Source organism: Anomaloglossus baeobatrachus, chromosome 1 (assembly GCF_048569485.1).
Source record: "Anomaloglossus baeobatrachus isolate aAnoBae1 chromosome 1, aAnoBae1.hap1, whole genome shotgun sequence".
Taxonomy (NCBI): Eukaryota; Metazoa; Chordata; class Amphibia; order Anura; family Aromobatidae; genus Anomaloglossus; species Anomaloglossus baeobatrachus.
In genome coordinates this window covers 29,279,213-29,300,094 of record NC_134353.1, presented here as the reverse complement: position 1 = coordinate 29,300,094, position 20,882 = coordinate 29,279,213, and the positions used below count along the sequence as shown (strand labels likewise).

Genomic DNA, 20,882 nt, shown 5'->3' with positions numbered 1-20,882 from the left:
CTTGTAGCCTGGGCGGAGGGGGTCCATCGGATGCTTGTAGCCTGGGCGGAGGGGGTCCATGGGATGCTTGTAGCCTGGGCGGAGGGGGTCCATGGGATGCTTGTAGCCTGGGTGGTGGAGGGGGTCCATCGGATGCTTGTAGCCTGGGTGGAGGGGGTCCATCGGATGCTTGTAGCCTGGGTGGTGGAGGGGGTCCATCGGATGCTTGTAGCCTGGGTGGTGGAGGGGGTCCATCGGATGCTTGTAGCCTGGGTGGAGGGGGTCCATCGGATGCTTGTAGTCTGGGTGGAGGGGGTCCATCGGATGCTTGTATAGGGTGCCTTCGGATGCGTGTAGTAGTTTGGGATGGGGGAGCTGGCTGCTCCCGGCCGTTGGAGTGGGGGCTTTGGAGATTTGTCATTGAGGTGGGAAACGCCCTGTGTGGGTGAACATTTCAGTAGAACATGCAGGATCCTCACTATTCAGCCAGAAACTGCTGATCAGAGCCAGGAATAAATCTGATGACCGGGAACTCGCCCTAAGAGCTTATTTATCACAGAGTCTCCAGCATCGGTGCTCCTATGACAACACTTCCTGGCTGTTCAGTATTGTCTCAGGTGGAACGTCCCCATCAGTGAATGTGCAGTAACTGACATTGATGGGGACGGTCACTATCACCCACACACTAGGCTTCATAGATCAAAGTGTTACCCATAGCAACCAATCAGGGCGCAGCTTTCATTTTATCAGAGCTGTGTAAGAGATGAATGCTGCGCTTTGGTTGCTATGGGCGACGAGGCCTGTTCTGCTTTTGTGACAAGTGAAGCCTAGTGTCCCCAGTGTCGGGACTGCACTACTGATCTCCAGAATGCTCAGGTCCTGCCATCCATTGCCTTGTAATCCTAGCAGAGGACACGGCAGGCGTCCATAATGTCCCCTTTATCAGTCCTGCTGCAGGTCAGCACACGGGCAGGGCTGATATACAGGCTGTATACAGGTCGGCCATCATTAATTGGAAGAATTCCTGTTTTTCCCCAGAACCCAGAGCTGCTGTCACCAGGGGCGGCAGCAGAGGAGGAGCGGCTGCCATCGGCACGGCAGAGATGTGGTATACATGGGGATGGGATCACGTCGGACCCCTCTCCCCTTGTCCGTCCTCTGACCTGACCCATCGATATATTGTGAAGATTTGGGAATATTTTCATAAAGCGGGGACTTGTTTCTGGCCTTTCTCTGCAGACTCCTGACATTTGGCAGACATGGTGGTGTTGACAAGCGGCGCTGTGTACCGGGAGGTTCTCGTGATTGTCTTGGCTCGGTCTATAAAGCCCAGAGTAAATATAGGAATCCCTGAAGCTCAGGCCCTGCCGGAGGCGAGGTCCGGGCCCGGCGGGGGCTTCCATCACTACAGGGCATGGACATTAATTTCTGAAACACCGGAAGACGCAAAGCTGCGACAAATGTCTCAATAAAGGGGCGCATTTCACTGCTGAGCATTTTGGTTTCAGAGGAGCCAGGCACCCTGCGATCATGTCAGGTGGGGGATTTGGGGGCAAGATGGCGCCTATTAAATACATCGGTCAGTGATTGACAGCGACATTTATAGGGATTAACCGCGCTGCTAGCTGAGACCAGTGCCGTCTATAACCTACACCACAGCGGGGAAAAAGAAAAATGGATCCATCCGCTATCTGGTTGTACATTGCCGTCCCCTGGCTTTACTTTTTTGGGGGGTGCGCTGTGTCTACTCTGTAGACCTCCAACACACACAACTGGCAATAAAGCAATATAGATCACTTCTGCCGCTCATTTGCTTTTACTCTATATTTGACTTTCAGCCAAAAAAATGTAAATATTCAAAACGTAAAATACCTACACAACCGGTCTGACTAAACTAGAGTCCAAAAGTATTTTCCCCTGGGCAGTCTCCATAGGCGCGAGCGCTCCGTCAGATCTGCCCTAGTTTGTGCATTTTGCTAAACACTAATGCGACGTCGCATCTTTACATGTTTACACTCTGTGAAATGACCGGAGATGTTCCAGATCACAATCTGACAGATTTTTGCAATTTATTTGTCATTAGTTTTACTGTTCGTTTCCAAGGGCACCTTCCACCTCCACAGTCCATCAGCAACAGCTGTTACCTAGAGCTTACAAGCTTCTTGCTATTCAGCTTGTAATTGCTGCTCTTAAGCTGGTGATGGCTCGATTCCCCTGCGCTCCTTGATGCTGCAGAGACAGTCGTCATTTGTAGCCGGATGGGCAAGCGCACTACTCAGCCCTGTTCTGGTCCACACTGTCCATCTTCCGGAAGCATCTGCCCTCAACAAGCAGAAAGCCGGGAGGCTGGGGAGTGGTGCGCTCCTGAAGACTTAAGGCCGCTTTACACGCTGCGATATCGTAACCGATATCGCTAGCTTGCGTACCCGCCCCCATCGGTTGTGCGACACGGGCAAATCTCTGCCCGTGGCGCACAACATCGCGCGGACCCGTCACACTACTTACCTGCGACGTCGCTGTGACTGGTGAACCGCCTCCTTTCTACGGGGGCGGATCGTTCAGCGTCACAGCAGAGGCACTGAACCGCCGCCCAATAGAAGCGGAGGGGCAGAGATGAGCGGGACATAACATCCCGCCCACCTACTTCCTTCCTCATTGCAGGCGGCCGCAGGTAAGGTGAGGTTCCTCGTTCCTGCGGCATCACACATAGCGATGTGTGCTGCCGCAGGAACGACGAACAACATCGCTAGCTGCAGCAGTAACGATATTCGAGAATAGGGGGCATGTCACCGATGAGCGATTTTGAACGTTTTGTGCGACGATTCAAAATTGCTCATAGGTGTCACACGCAACGTCATTGCTAAAGCGACCGGATGTGCGTCACAAATGCCGTGACCCCAACGAGATCGCTTGAGCGATGTCGCAGCGTGTAAAGCGGCCTTAAGGCTGTGTCTGCACACTGCGTTTATGTGGTGACAACAAAACTGCACCAAAAAAAGCATCCCGTGGTAAAAAAACCTCATCCAGTAGCAAAAAAAACTCCTCAAAAGCGCATGCAGTTTCCATGCATTTGCAATGCTTTTTTTGTGTTGTTTGTTTTTTTTTTTTTTTTATCACCAGGGTGTCCTAACCGCAGGGAAAACCACAAAAAAATTTGACCTGCTGCATTTTTGTAGTGACCACAAACTGCAACGCAGAAAAAAAACATGCGCATACCAATTCAGAAATCTCATAGACTTTGCAGGGGAAGGAAAAGCATGCAGTAACTAAACGGAGACCACAAAATGCGCCAAAAAAGCATCCAAAACTGCAGTGTGCACATGGGGCCTTAGAGGTGTTCTCAATTTTAAGGGAGAAGTAAACCTAAAAATGATTAAATCCTGGATGATGCAGAAAATGTGACATGCTAGGTATGGGGAAATACCAAGTGAACAGCAGAAAGGGAGGGGAGGAAAACCCTGTGTCTAGGGAAGGGGAGATGGTGACCGCTGATGAAACCTTCTGCTGGCCCCTGGCTCCCCTGACGTCCTTAGACAAATTCCGCACCTATGCGCCAAGCAGAATACGTGGCCCTGGCTGACCCTGAACTGGGCCTTGGGTAATGAACGGGCTGGATGGGCGCTAGTCAACCCCACTAAGTCCTAAAGAACACACAGGGAAAACAAACTGGGGAAAGCAAACAACTTATCTCTAAGATGACTTGGGGAGAGGAACAGCAACATACAACAACGTTTCTCCAGATGATTACAAGCCGACTGCTTGCAATCAGGACAGTATAGAAACTTAACTCTATCACCAGCAATATACCAAGGGGAAAAGACACAGAGGATTAATGATTAGCAACTGAAAGGAAAAGATCTTTGCAGGGTCCTAAAGGGGAAAGAATAAATCCTAATAGAGAAGACACACGAAACTACATTCAGATTACAAAGGAAAGAATAGAAAAAATAGGAGGTTGTGTAGCCAAACGTAGCGACCCACTGCAGCCAGATACCACAGGGTTGTCTGTCAACTGTGACACACTCGTGACCATATGTTCACACGTGGGATTTATAGTGCATTTTTTGGGGCAAAAAAAAGCTGTGTTTTTATAGAACCACCAAAAGCAATTAGGTTTCAGAAATCTCATGCACACGAGCCTTTTTTTTTTTCCCCATCTCATTTTGAGCACTAAATATCACAATGGCAACAAAAAGAGGAATATGGCTATGTGCGCACATCACGTTTTTTTCCGCGTTAACACTGCGTTTTGAACTGCAGCGTTTTCAGTGCCAAATTGCATGTGTTCTGCTTCCCCAGCAAAGTCTATGAGAAGTCGAGAAATTCAATGCGCACGCTGCGTTTTTGATGCCAAAAATTGCTGCGGAAAAAAAGCAGCATGTCACTACTTTTGTGCGTCGTAGCTGCGTTCTCCACCCATTGAAATCAATGTCGGTCAACCTCTCTCTGTCTGTCGGTCGGTCTCCTTCTCTGTCAGTTGGTCGCTCTGTCTGTCTCGCTCTCTGTCTGTCGGTCTCTCCCCCCCCCTCCCCCCTTTCATACTCGCCAATCACCGATCACGGGCGCGGCGCTGCACGGCTGTCACACTGCTCCGGCGGTTTTTCCTCTTTTGAAAATGCTGGCCGCTCATTATTCCATCTCGTATTCACTGCTTTCCCAGCCCACCAGCGCCTATGCTTTGTTGCAGTCAGACACTCCCCCACGCTGAGTGACAGCTGTTTCACTGCAACCAATCACAGCCACTGGTGGGTCGGTCTATATCGTGCAGTAAAATAAATAAATAATGAAAAACTACGTGCAGTTCCCCCCCAATTTTGATACCAGCCAAGGTAAAGCCACACAGCTGAAGGCTGGTATTCTTAGGATTGGGAGCCCCATGTTATGGGGAGCCCCCCAGCCTAACGATATCAGCCAGCAGCCGCCCGGAATTGCCGCATCCATTACATGCAACAATCCCGGGACTCTACCCGGCTTATCCCGAATTGCCCTGGTGCGGTGGCAATCGGGGGTAATAAGGAGGGTTTTTTTGACAGGAGCATTACTAACTAACTAAGTGGAGGCATCACAGGTGCAGGAGGAGCAAACCGTACACACACTTCCAAGGAATGAAAGGGGCGATTGCTGGATGATAAAACTGCACACTCATGGTTTGCATAGAGCGCTGTTCACACATGCAGATACACAGTCACAAGCCCGCAGCCTATTAGGGGACACTCATACTATTAGATCAGGCGGGCTGCCAAGCCGTATCCCACCTGTGTTCCATGCAGGGACAGAAACTCTAATATGCAAGGCCCAACATAAAGGGGCCTGGCTGTATCCTGTACAAAAAAATGAGGTTTTAGTTGGTATTATGGCCATAAAACGGAGACCTACAACCCTCGTCACGGAAACCTCATGCTTGTAGGTCCCTACACTAAATATAAAAATAGCAACAAAAAGAGGAATAAATATCCTCCAAAAATTAAGTATTACAAGCATGAGGTTCCCGCGACGAGGGTTCTAGGCTTCCGTTTTATGGCCATAATACCAACAAAAAAAACCCTCAATTTGAGCACTGCAGCATTTCTGAAAATCTGCAGCAGTCAATTCTTTTAGCTATTTATTTTATTTATTTATTTTTTTGCCCATTAGAAATAATGATAAGCTGAAAAGGCAAAGCGTAACATTTGTGCTGCTGTTTTGCAGTATTTATTTTGGTGAATAAAACAAAGACCACGTGCACACATTGAGTATTTGGTGAGTTTTTGCCTCAAAAACCAAAACCAGGAGTGGGTGGTAAATGCAGAAGTGGTGCCGTGTTTCTATTATGATTTTCCTCTGCTTGTCGCACTCGTGGTTTTGGCTTCAAATACTGAGGGAAAAAAACTCACCAAATACTTAGCGTGTGAACGTGTCATGACTTTCACAATATGTAGTGTGGACAAATCACACGTTTATGCCCTCCGATAAAAACACAGCAAATGGCTGCAGTTTATACGCAGTGACTGTATTGGTTGCAGAAAGAAAACACTATGAAAAAATGCAATGTGTGAACATACCCTTGCTGTCAGTCCTACAGAGAACGCCGCAGTTAAAGGGTTTGTCCTTTACTTGGACAACCCCTTCTCCATCAGTATTGAGTACTGTACTTTACAGTACACCCCCTCGTAAAATAACACCTTCCGTGCCGGCGCTGTTCCAGCGGTGTCAGCGTTGCCTCTCCCAATGGCTCCCGTGACATTGTTATTGGCCACTTCACTGTCCTGTAGCTTTCACTTAATCCAGTTATCAAGTATGTCGTAAGAAGGGAATAGTGAATTGTCTGCAGATTGGTTGTAGTGATCTTGTGACTGTCTCACGAAACATTGGGAGAGGGAACGTTTACACCGCTGGAACAGCATTGGGAACAGAGGTGAGTGTAGGTGTTATTTTACAAGGGGGAAACATGGTGATTGAGAAGGGGGTTACGTTCATCTTTGGTTGATGAGTTTGAAGCCTCTTTATCCTGGTGGGACATATTGTCTTACTGCAGACAGAACAGAGGGGAGAGGCTCCTGCTGCAGCCAGTTGTCTCACAGGAATAGGAGGGAGATGGGAGGACATACCTGAGCTTCAGAGACAAGGTTTCTTGACCTATTTCTCAGTTTTAGTATTGAGATAAAGAAAGGATCAAGATAAAAGAGAATGTTTGATTTCCTTGAATCGCGGTGTTCTTCATCGCTGCTTCCACCATAAATGTCAGAGACCTGATTGACCTGGTTACTGCGTGCATTGGGCGCTGCTGATGTCCGTCATGTCATTAATTTTCGTGGTCTGTTCCTCTGATGGAGCAGGTCATGGTCAGTACTCACCACTGATGTGACCCGAATTTTGAACCCGTGGAATTGTCGGAATCTTTTTGAGAATTTTGTTTCCTCCCAACAATTTACAAGTGTTTTTTTTTGTTTTTGTTTTTTTTTTCCTCTCTTGCAGATGGTACAAGCTCCATTCAAAGCTGGGCAAAAAAGAGAAGGAGCGCGGAGAGCTCCAAGTGTCCATTCAGTTCACAAGGAACAGCCTGACGGCCAGCATGTTCGACCTGTCCATCAAAGACAAACCCAAAACCCCCTTCGGGAAGCTGAAGGACAAGCTGAAGGTGAAGAAGCTCTCACAGATGGAGTCGTCCTCGGCCATCGTGCCCAGCAACATCGGCCGACTGGACAGCGACGACGAGGACGAGAAGAAGCCAAAGAACAAGGCGGCTGCCTTCTTTAAGGGACGTCTAAGGAAAAGCTCCTTAACCAGGTCCAATACTTCCTTGGGTTCGGACAGTACCGTCTCCTCCACAAGCGGCACCATTCCCACCAACGCTGGAATCTCCATAGTTCTTCCGGATGTCGTCAAGAAACCTGCCAGCAGAAACAGCAGCGTTTCCACCGAGCCCACGGGTAAATGGCCTCCCAGGTCTTGTATGGAGAGTCTCATGATCTGATTACTAATGCTGCTTTTTCACTTCCGTGCAGTCCAGCCTAATATTTGATATTTAAAGGGGTTGTCCATATTTTTTCTTCTCTTGCTTAAATGAATGTATCATGTGCTAAAAAATACTTTTTTTCTAATTTTTGTTAAATTTAAAATATTTATTATATCCTCTGATTGCATGCTCTATTGCTGGATGCAGAATGGGCTAACTGAGAATTTGTCAGTGAGCTGATTCCGAGGGTCCAATGTGAATTGTTTGTAACCCTTTTCTTAGTATTTTTCTGAGCTCCTCAGTCGGTTGATGACCACAGACCACATCAAAGTTGAATGTGCAGGAATACAAAGCCCAGAAAAGCCAAAGGATGCAACCTTTTGAATAAAACTGGTGAAAAAAATGTTTTTAGCCCCACATGCATGCATTTAAGAAAAAAAAAAACTGTCTCCAGAAATGGATAATCCCTTTAGACAGGGCCAATTTCAGGTTTTTGTGGACGAAAGAGTCTCAATGGGCCCCAGCCACACTCAGACACGCACATACACATACGCAGACACACAGGGATACGTATATAGTCATATTTCAAGACCAATTCACACAGACACATACGAATAGACATAAATCTATAGACAGTCATATACACTGACATGTAAATAGATATATACACAGACTTATTAGAGATATTAATAGGGGGAAGTCGGCAGTACCTCACTCACTTCCCCCGCTTGTCTCCGGTCCAGCTCCTCCTGGGCATGCGGCTGTGCCGGGCTGATTGGTGGCCACCACTAACACACATGGCTGCACACACAGCACACTGACATTGCTGTATATACATCACAGGAGAGGCTGGGGACATACACATTACTGGGGAGGAGGGCAGACAGCTCTAGAGGGGGCATTCATCTCTGGAGGGAACACAGCTCTGGGGGTATACAGCACTGGGGTGGGGAAAAATGCAGCTCTAGGGGCCATACAGCACTGGGGCGAGGGGACATGCAGCTCTGGTGGTATACAGCACTGTGGTGGGGGGACATGCAGCTCTAGGTTGCATACAGCACTGGGGTGGGGGGGACATGCAGCTCTGGAGGGATATACAGCACTGGGGTGGGGGGGACATGCAGCTCTGGAGGGATATACAGCACTGGGGTGGGGGGGACATGCAGCTCTAGAGGGATATACAGCACTGGGGTGGGGGGGACATGCAGCTCCAGAGGGATATACAGCACTGGGGTGGGGGGGGGCATGCAGCTCTGGAGGAATATACAGCACTGGGGTGGGGGACATGCAGCTCTGGAGGGGTATACAGCACTGGGGAGGGGGGCATGCAGCTCTGGAGGGATATACAGCACTGGGGTGGGGGGGCATGCAGTTTTGGAGGGATATACAGCACTGGGGTGGGGGGGGCATGCAGCTCTGGAGGGATATACAGCACTGGGGAGGGGGGGGGGGCATGCAGCTCTGGAGGAATATACAGCACTGGGGTGGGGGACATGCAGCTCTGGAGGGATATACAGCACTGGGGTGGGGGGGGCATGCAGCTCTGGAGGGATATACAGCACTGGGGTGGGGGGGCATGCAGCTCTGGAGGATATACAGCACTGGGGTGGGGGGGGCATGCAGCTCTGGGGGGATATACAGCACTGTGATGGGGGGACATGCAGCTCTGCACCGCAGGACGCTATCAGTGCTACGGATCCTTTCTCTTCATCTATGGGACGGGAGTGCAGGACACCATGCTCTAGCTCTGCCCACAGATGAACTGTATTGCCCCTGCAGTGCTCAGCAGTGAATGCTTCATGCAAGTTTGGATTTAAAAGCCCATCAGTAAGAACAGTGCGGCTGCCAAACCGAGCACTGCGGTCCCTGTAATTCTCTTTCCTTGTGACTGCGAGTGAAGGCCCCCCCCCCCCCCAGTGGTCCAAGGCCCCAGCACTTGCCCGGGTGTGCTGGGCACCGACGTCAGCCCTGCCTTCAGACCTAAGTAAAAATAGTCATTTTGCTGTGCATGCATGGGCTTTAAAAAATATATAGATGGAGAGATAGATGATGATATAGATTTTTTTTTTTTTTTTTTTTTCTTTTTGCTGTCAATCAGATTTTTATTTATTTATTTTTTTAATGATTGGATGACCTCTATATTGCAAATTTGCTTCCATGAAGGTGGTGCGCTCCGGTCCCGTCCTGAAGGCTGACATGTTTTTTACATTCGTTTTTGTTGTGGATTTTTCCCACTCATAAGTATGGGTGAAATCTGCAGTAAAAATGCTGCAGATTTAAATCTGCAAGGAAAAAATAAGCACCGTGTTCACGAGACCTCGGGGGTGTCATTCTTTGGTGTCCCCGATGATATTCGGCACCGTGTATGAGGCGTATTAGAACAGAATATGAAAACTTCCCAGATGTAACCAATGTTATAATTGTCCTGGTGCATTATATCTTCTTAGTTAAAGACCATGAAGCGTCGCCCAGGATGACGCACAAGAGGGCGTTCAGCGACGAGGTCGGACAACTCAAGCTCTTCCCAGAACCAAAGGCCGTGCAGAACCTAAAGCCAAAGGGCAGCCCCATCTCCAAGTCTTCTGTCTGCATCAACGGAAGCCACGTCTACACAGAAGTGCCTGCTCCAAAGCCAACCCCTCTGGAGAAATCTTCTCCCGTCGCGTCCAAGTCATTTCAGAATATTGTAAGGAAAGCCGAGGAGGTGACGGAAGTGATGAGAGGACCGAGCCAACCTTCCGAGAAACCGGAGAGTTTTGAGGGGCACAAACCACCGCCACAACCAAAGCCGACCAACAACCCAGTGCGAGTGGAAACCAAACCTGTCCAAGTCACCACCCCTATGGTGTTTACCGAGAATGTGTCCAAGAATAAAAGTCTAGAAGTGAAGGCCAAAGATGAGAAACCCAAGATCAGCCTTTACCAAGGAACCGAGAAGAACGATCCTCCTAACAAGAGTCTTTCTGAGCCAAAGCCAAATGTGGAGGAGAGGGCCAAGGTCGGATCCTGGTTTGGTGCCAAAGATGAGAAGGAGGCTCAACTAAAACCAAGGTGGGTAGATCTTATTCTTGTTGGTGTCTTCACCTTTAGTTAGTTTTTGGGGGAAAAAATGTCACCACTTTCATAGCTTCCATAGTCCATGGGTGGTGGCTTGGTACCTTCAAGCATTCTTGACGCGCTCTTTTGAGCATTGTTAGTGGTTCCCAGTGCATGGCGCTTCCCTCCCATACGATGGGTTAATTAATGGAGGTCTCCCTACACCAGAGAGGTAGAGCTGTATCTGTAGGAAAGGTTTTCTTGTACTTTTACCTATCTGCAGGTTGAGGTTGTTGAGTTTGAGATCCTTCAGTTGACAAACCCTAAATTAAAAAGGACCTCAGCGTTCCTCTGACGTTTTAGTAACTACTTGTATTCACTATGAAATAATTATTCTGGACCACCTTCTCTTACATTTCTAAGTTTAGATGTTCCTCTGTTACTCCTCCTGGAAATGAATACCAGATGGGTGTGACCATTTCTCTTGTAAATATGGGTGGGTTCTGTGACATTGTCCACTCAGTGCTGTCAGTTCTCCTTAGTGAATGGCCGTCTGTGTAATATACGGACGGGTCAGGTTGGCTGTGTGTCAGCTCGAGCTTCCATCTAGGTAGGAAACTCCTGACATGTTTATTGTCTTAAGGAAAGGGTTGTCCAGATAAGACGGCCCCTTTAAGCCCATCCAGACTGTTGCTGTACACGTATTGGCTCGAATTGTCGTGTGGTGCCGGCTCTATTACCAAGCCTGGTGCCCGACATTATCCGGTACCACCGGCGGCTGTCACTTGTGACCACCATCAGCGCCACGTCTGATGCCATTATGGGATGCTGGTCCATTGTCTTGGCTGCCATTATCCATGAACTGTAAGATCGTAGACTTTTTCTATGGACACAAAAGGCTGTTTTTCTCAAATAGTCACAAATGTGTGTAAATCTGTTTTAGTGAGCACTACAGAGATAATCCATCCACCTCACAGGTGTGGTGTGTCAAGATTGTGATTAGACAGCATGATTATTGCACAGGTGTGCCTTAGGCTAGTCAGCATGATTATTGCACAGGTGTGCCTTAGGCTGTTCAGCATGATTTACTACACAGGTGTGCCTTAGGCTGTTCAGCATGATTATTGCACAGGTGTGCCTTAGGCTGGTCAGCATGATTATTGGCACAGGTGTGCCTTAGGCTCGTCAGCATGATTATTGCACAGGTGTGCCTTAGGCTGGTCAGCATGATTATTACACAGGTGTGCCTTAGGCTGTTCAGCATGATTATTGCACAGGTGTGCCTTAGGCTGTTCAGCATGATTATTGCACAGGTGTGCCTTAGGCTGGTCAGCATGATTATTGCACAGGTGTGCCTTAGGCTGGCCACACGAGACAGTTTGTATAGAAATTTTCTGGTTTTGTCACTGACTGTTGCAGCCGCTGTCCGGGTGGCCGGTCTCAGAACATCTTGGAGGTGAAGATGCTGAATGTGGGGGTCCTGGGCTGGTGAGGTTACACGTGGTCTGCGGGGGTGAGGGTGGTTGGATGTTCTGACACATTCTCTGGAGACGGCTCTGATGACATCACTGCAGTCAGTAACCCACTGCACGATCCCACAAAACCTACGACATCTGTGGCATTGTGCTGTGTGATAAAACCGCACAGTTTAGGCGGCTTTCACACTACGTTTTTTTAACATCCGTCATGAACGTTTTTTTTTTAACGCAAAAACGGATCAAGTGCAAATGCGTTTTCATTTCTACTTGTAGCGTTTTTGAGCTGCGTCCAAATACTGCAAATTGCTGGATCCTGACTATACTGCACGCAAACGCATGTGAACGCTGGCATGCTGATAGACAGGATCCTGCTTGCTCTACTGAGCATGCCCAGAAACCAGCCTGGCGTGATCAGTCTCTCTCTCCCCCTCCCTCTCCCCCCCCCCCCCCCCCCCCCCGCCTGAGAGCGGAGGATGCTCGTTAACAAGGTGAACATCGGGTAACCGCGGTCTTAGTTACCCGATGTTTATCTTGGTTACGTGTGCAGGGAGCCGGCTCCTAGCAGCTGCAGACGCTCGTAACCAATGTAAATATCAGGTATCCAAGCAAGTTACCCGATGTTTACCTTGGTTCGAGCCTCCACAGCTGACAGAAGCCGTCTCCCAGTCTTTCACGTTCAGTTCCACTGACTCCCAATCACATGACTCCAATGCCCGCCCATAAACTTAAAGTGACAGGATTCTGCAAAATAACACATGCATTTGCATGCGATTTTTTGCTGTAAAAGCAGGATCCGCTTTTGCAGCAAAAAAACGTTCATGACGCATGCTAAAAAAATGTAGTGTGAAAGCCGCCTTAGAGAGGCCTTTTATGGTGGCCAACCTAAGGCTCACCTGTGCAATGATCATGCCGGCCAGCCTGAGGCTCACCTGTGCAATGATCATGTTAGCCATCCTAAGGCTCACCTGTGCAGTGATCATGCTGGCCAGCCTGAGGCTCACCTGTGCAATGATCATGCCGGCCAGCCTGAGGCTCACCTGTGCAATGATCATGTCGGCCAACCTGAGGCTCACCTGTGCAATGATCATGTCGGCCAGCCTGAGGCTCACCTGTGCAATGATCATGCCGGCCAACCTAAGGCGCACCTGTGCAATGATCATGCCGGCCAGCCTGAGGCTCACCTGTGCAATGATCATGTCGGCCAGCCTGAGGCTCACCTGTGCAATGATCATGTCGGCCAGCCTGAGGCTCACCTGTGCAATGATCATGCTGGCCAACCTAAGGCTCACCTGTGCAATGATCATGCCGGCCAGCCTGAGGCTCACCTGTGCAATGATCATGCCGGCCAACCTAAGGCGCACCTGTGCAATGATCATGCCGGCCAGCCTAAGGAGGACCTGTGCAATGATCATGCCGGCCAGCCTAAGGAGGACCTGTGCAATGATCATGCCGGCCAGCCTAAGGAGGACCTGTGCAATGATCATGCCGGCCAGCCTAAGGAGGACCTGTGCAATGATCATGCCGGCCAACCTAAGGCGCACCTGTGCAATACTCATACTGTCTTAGCATCTTGATCTGTTGCACCTGTGAGGTGGCTGGATTATTTCCACAGGGAATACAGATTTACACCAATATGTGAACAATATTTTAGAGAAAAAGCCCTTTTGTACATAGAAAAAGTTTTAAATCCTGGAAAATGGGAGCAAAAACAAGTGTTGTGGTTTAGATTTTTGATCACTGTGTATGTGTAGATACACAATAGAGATATAGCATTTTCTTATAATTTTTTTTTCCTCCAGCTTTTCTTCAAAACTACAACTCTACCTGCAAAAAAAAAAACAAAAAAAACCTCATATGGTGGTAGCCATGAAAAATTAGTCACGGGTCTTGAAAAAAGTGAAAGGGAGGGACAGAAGATCACAAAACAATGGTGTTGTCCTTGAGGGGCTGCAGTGGGCTCCGTGTGACTGAGCTCCAGGCTACTCTGTATTGCTGCGGTCTTTGTGTTCCGGCCGGACCCCATTACCTGTCATGTCCCAGTAATGATGAGACCCGGGTTCGGCTGTCACCTCGTCCTTTGTAGAACACAATCCCATTTTCCGGGTCATTAGGCGTCCCACGCTTCACTAACCTCACAAATGTCAGCACATTGATTCCACATAAGCGGGAATGGTTCCACGAGCACCGTCCGCTGAGCGTGCACGGCACTGCGCGAGCACCGTCCGCTGAGCGTGCACGGCACTGCGCGAGCACCGTCAGGAGGCGGGAGGAGATGAATCGCTGGATCTCACCTATTACATGTCATTATCATATATTACCTGTCATTAGTACCACGCAGGCTCTACATTCAGCACCGCACCCTCCTGTCTGCAGAGCCCCCTGTGCTGCAGCCCACCATCTACTGTCTGCAGATCTGCACCGGGATCAGGCCTATACTCATTAATGGCTCCATGTGCCATGCTCAATGTGCCGGAAAGATATGTGCGCCACGCTGCAGACAGTTCCTAGGTTTTTTTTGTTTGTTTTTTTTTTATCACCCAGGGCTTAAAAACGCCAATGCATGTAAACCAGGGGTATACAGAAAAATCATAGGGGCCGCAGAGCAAAAGTCCTGCCTGAGCCCCAGCCCGACTTCCCTTCTAAAAAGAAGAAAAAAAAATAATAAAAAATAAAGAAAATAATTTTATATATGTCCCTATCCCCACAGTACACCCCCCCGCACACACTGTATGATGTCCCCACAGTACATTCCCCCAACACACAGTATGATGTCCCCACAATACATCCCCCCCCCCCCCGCACACACTATGATGTCCCCACAGTACATTCCCCCCACACAGTATGATGTCCCCACAATATATCCCCCCCCCCCCGCACACACTATGATGTCCCCACAGTACATTCCCCCCACACAGTATGATGTCCCCACAATATATCCCCCCCCCCCGCACACACTATGATGTCCCCACAGTACATTCCCCCAACACACAGTATGATGTCCCCACAGTACATTCCCCCAACACACAGTATGATGTCCCCACAGTACATTCCCCCACACAGTATGATGTCCCCACAGTACATTCCCCCAACACACAGTGTGATGTCCCCACAATACATCCCCCCCCCCGCACACACTATGATGTCCCCACAGTACATTCCCCCCACACACAGTATGATGTCCCCACAGTACATCCCCCCCCCCCCCGCACACACTATGATGTCCCCACAGTACATTCCCCCAACACACAGTATGATGTCCCCACAGTACATTCCCCCAACACACAGTATGATGTCCCCACAGTACATTCCCCCACACAGTATGATGTCCCCACAGTACATTCCCCCAACACACAGTGTGATGTCCCCACAATACATCCCCCCCCCCGCACACACTATGATGTCCCCACAGTACATTCCCCCCACACAGTATGATGTCCCCACAATACATCCCCCCCCCCCCCCGCACACACTATGATGTCCCCACAGTACATTCCCCCAACACACAGTATGATGTCCCCACAGTACATTCCCCCACACAGTATGATGTCCCCACAGTACATTCCCCCACACAGTATGATGTCCCCACAGTACATTCCCCCACACAGTATGATGTCCCCACAGTACATTTCCCCACACAGTATGATGTCCCCACAGTACATTCCCCCACACAGTATGATGTCCCCACAGTACATTCCCCCACACAGTATGATGTCCCCACAGTACATTTCCCCACACAGTATGATGTCCCCACAGTACATTCCCCCACACAGTATGATGTCCCCACAGTACATTCCCCCACACAGTATGATGTCCCCACAGTACATTCCCCACACAGTATGATGTCCCCACAGTACATTCCCCACACAGTATGATGTCCCCACAGTACATTCCCCACACAGTATGATGTCCCCACAGTACATTCCCCACACAGTATGATGTCCCCACAGTCCATTCCCCACACAGTATGATGTCCCCACAGTCCATTCCCCCATACACAGTATGATGTCCCCACAGTACATTCCCCCAACACACAGTATGATGTCCCCACAGTACATTCCCCCACACAGTATGATGTCCCCACAGTACATTCCCCCCCACACAGTATGATGTCCCCACAGTACATTCCCCCACACACAGTATGATGTCCCCACAGTACATTCCCCCACACACAGTATGATGTTCTCACAGTACATTCCCCCATACACAGTATGATGTCCCCACAGTACATTCCCCCACACAGTATGATGCCCCCACAGTACATTCCCCCACACACAGTATGATGTTCTCACAGTACATTCCCCCATACACAGTATAATGTCCCCACAGTACATTCCCCCACACAGTATGATGCCCCCACAGTACATTCCCCCACACACAGTATGATGTTCTCACAGTACATTCCCCCATACACAGTATGATGTCCCCATAGTACATTCCCCACACAGTATGATGTCCACACAGTACAGTCCCCCCACACACAGTATGATGTCCCCACAGTACATTCCCCCACACACAGTATGATGTCCCCACAGTACATTCCCCCACACACAGTATGATGTCCCCACAGTACATTCCCCCACACACAGTATGATGTCCCCACAGTACATTCCCCCACACACAGTATGATGTCCCCACAGTACATTCCCCCACACACAGTATGATGTCCCCACAGTACATTCCCCCACACAGTATGATGCCCCCACAGTACATTCCCCCACACACAGTATGATGTCCCCACAGTACATTCCCCCACACACAGTATGATGTCCCCACAGTACATTCCCCACACAGTATGATGCCCCCACAGTACATTCCCCCACACACAGTATGATGTTCTCACAGTACATTCCCCCACACACAGTATGATGTCCCCACAGTACATTCCCCCACACACAGTATGATGCCCCCACAGTACATTCCCCCACACACAGTATGATGTTCACAGTACATTCCCCCATACACAGTATGATGTCCCCACAGTACATTCCCCACACAGTATGATGTCCCCACAGTACATTCCCCACACAGTATGATGTCCCCACAGTACATTCCCCCACACAGTATGATGTTCTCACAGTACATTCCCCCACACAGTACGATGTCCCCATAGTACATTCCCCCCCACACAGTATGATGTCCCCACAGTACATTCCCCCACACACCGTATGATGTCCCCACAGTACATTCCCCCACACACCGTATGATGTCCCCACAGTACATTCCCCCACACACAGTATGATGTCCTCACAGTACATTCCCCCACACACAGTATGATGTCCTCACAGTACATCCCCCCCCCCGCACACACTATATGATTTCCCCACAGTACATTCCCCCCACACAGTATGATGTCCCCACAGTACATTCCTCCATACACAGTATGATGTCCCCACAGTACATTCCCCCATACACAGTATGATGTCCCCACAGTACATTCCCCCATACACAGTATGATGTCCCCACGGTACATTCCCCCAACACACAGTATGATGTCCCCACGGTATATTCCCCCACACAGTATGATGTCCCCACAGTACATTCCCCACACACAGTATGATGTCACCACAGTACATTCCCCCACACACAGTATGATGTTCTCACAGTACATTCCGCCATACACAGTATGATGTCCCCACAGTACATTCCCCACACAGTATGATGTCCCCACAGTACATTCCCCACACAGTATGATGTCCCCACAGTACATTCCCCCACACACAGTATGATGTCCCCACAGTACATTCCCCCACACACAGTATGATGTCCCCACAGTACATTCCCCCACACACAGTATGATGTCCCCACAGTACATTCCCCCACACACAGTATGATGTCCCCACAGTACATTCCCCACACAGTATGATGCCCCCACAGTACATTCCCCCACACACAGTATGATGTTCTCACAGTACATTCCCCCACACACAGTATGATGTCCCCACAGTACATTCCCCCCACACAGTATGATGTCCCCACAGTACATTCCTCCATACACAGTATGATGCCCCCACAGTACATTCCCCCACACACAGTATGATGTTCCCACAGTACATTCCCCCATACACAGTATGATGTCCCCACAGTACATTCCCCACACAGTATGATGTCCCCACAGTACATTCCCCACACAGTATGATGTCCCCACAGTACATTCCCCACACAGTATGATGTCCCCACAGTACATTCCCCACACAGTATGATGTCCCCACAGTACATTCCCCCACACAGTATGATGTTCTCACAGTACATTCCCCCACACAGTACGATGTCCCCATAGTACATTCCCCCCCACACAGTATGATGTCCCCACAGTACATTCCCCCACACACCGTATGATGTCCCCACAGTACATTCCCCCACACACCGTATGATGTCCCCACAGTACATTCCCCCACACACAGTATGATGTCCTCACAGTACATTCCCCCACACACAGTATGATGTCCTCACAGTACATCCCCCCCCCCCCGCACACACTATATGATTTCCCCACAGTACATTCCCCCCACACAGTATGATGTCCCCACAGTACATTCCTCCATACACAGTATGATGTCCCCACAGTACATTCCCCCATACACAGTATGATGTCCCCACAGTACATTCCCCCATACACAGTATGATGTCCCCACGGTACATTCCCCCAACACACAGTATGATGTCCCCACGGTATATTCCCCCACACAGTATGATGTCCCCACAGTACATTCCCCACACACAGTATGATGTCACCACAGTACATTCCCCCACACACAGTATGATGTTCTCACAGTACATTCCGCCATACACAGTATGATGTCCCCACAGTACATTCCCCACACAGTATGATGTCCCCACAGTACATTCCCCACACAGTATGATGTCCCCACAGTACATTCCCCCACACACAGTATGATGTCCCCACAGTACATTCCCCCACACACAGTATGATGTTCCCACAGTACATTCCCCCACACACAGTATGATGTCCCCACAGTACATTCCCCCACACACAGTATGATGTCCCCACAGTACATTACCCCACACACAGTATGATGTCCCCACAGTACATTCCCCCACACACAGTATGATGTCCCCACAGTACATTCCCTAACACACAGTATGATGCCCCCACAGTACATTCCCCCACACACAGTATGATGTTCTCACAGTACATTCCCCCATACACAGTATGATGTCCCCACAGTACATTCCCCACACAGTATGATGTCCCCACAGTACATTCCCCACACAGTATGATGTCCCCACAGTACATTCCCCCACACAGTATGATGTCCCCATAGTACATTCCCCCACACACCGTATGATGTCCCCACAGTACATTCCCCCACACACCGTATGATGTCCCCACAGTACATTCCCCCACACACAGTATGATGTCCCCACAGTACATTCCCCCACACACAGTATGATGTCCCCACAGTACATTCCCCCACACACAGTATGATGTCCCCACAGTACATTCCCCCACACACAGTATGATGTCCCCACAGTACATTCCCCCACACACAGTATGATGCCCCCACAGTACATTCCCCCACACACAGTATGATGTTCTCACAGTACATTCCCCCATACACAGTATGATGTCCCCACAGTACATTCCCCACACAGTATGATGTCCCCACAGTACATTCCCCACACAGTATGATGTCCCCACAGTACATTCCCCCACACAGTATGATGTTCTCACAGTACATTCCCCCACACACAGTATGATGTCCCCACAGTACATTCCCCCACACACAGTATGATGTCCTCACAGTACATTCCCCCACACACAGTATGATGTCCCCACAGTACATTCCCCCACACACAGTATGATGTCCTCACAGTACATTCCCCCACACACAGTATGATGTCCCCACAGTACATTCCCCCACACACAGTATGATGTCCCCACAGTACATTTCCCCACACAGTATGATGTCCCCACAGTACATTTCCCCACACAGTATGATGTCCCTACAGTACATTTCCCCCACACACAGTATGATGTCTCCACAGTACATTCCCCCTCCACACACAGTATGATGTCTCCACAGTACATTCCCCCCCCCCACACACAGTATGATGTCCCTACAGTACATTTCCCCCACACACCGTATGATGTCCCCACAGTACATTCCCCCACACACAGTATGATGTCCTCACAGTACATTCCCCCACACACAGTATGATGTCCTCACAGTACATCCCCCCCCCCGCACACACTATATGATTTCCCCACAGTACATTCCCCCCACACAGTATGATGTCCCCACAGTACATTCCTCCATACACAGTATGATGTCCCCACAGTACATTCCCCCACACACAGTATGATGTCCCCACAGTACATTTCCCCACACAGTATGATGTCCCCACAGTACATTTCCCCACACAGTATGATGTCCCTACAGTACATTTCCCCCACACACAGTATGATGTCTCCACAGTACATTCCCCCTCCACACACAGTATGATGTCTCCACAGTACATTCCCCCCCCCACACACAGTATGATGTCCCTACAGTACATTTCCCCCACACACAGTATGATGTCTCCACGGTACATTCCCCCCACACACTGTATGATGTCCCCACGGTACATCCCCCCCACACACTGTATGATGTCCCCACGGTACATTCCCCCCACACACTGTATGATGTCCTCCCAGTTTCCCAACACAAGTGCTGACTGACAAAAATCACCCTCACCTAGCCCTGTTTCCTCTATGCCCTGCTCCGGTCGTTGCGGTGTGTGGACTGAGCTTTTGTACAGTGATGTGAGTCTGCCTGCTGTTCTGTGACTTAGATGCACAGGGAGCCGACATAGTTTTCAGCTGTATCTGTAATCCACATGTTGGGGGTATGAGGTGGCAGGGCCATTTGTATCAGACCCCCTCAGTTCACAGGCCCTATAGCGGTTATATGGCCTGTGGATTTTAGCGATACCCCACTGATGTGACCGGG

General features: G+C 49.5%; 1 protein-coding gene across 3 annotated transcripts in view; it reads left to right on the top strand.

Moving 5' to 3' along the window:
* RAB11FIP5 (RAB11 family interacting protein 5) overlaps positions 1-20,882 on the top strand; it is a 76,480-nt gene that overhangs the window by 18,741 nt on the left and 36,857 nt on the right. For all 3 annotated transcript variants that reach the window (XM_075346258.1, XM_075346250.1, XM_075346267.1), the window contains exons 3-4: positions 6,934-7,388; positions 9,862-10,465. In XM_075346258.1, coding sequence (XP_075202373.1) covers positions 6,934-7,388; positions 9,862-10,465 — 1,059 coding nt within the window. The remainder of the gene's footprint in view (positions 1-6,933; positions 7,389-9,861; positions 10,466-20,882) is intronic.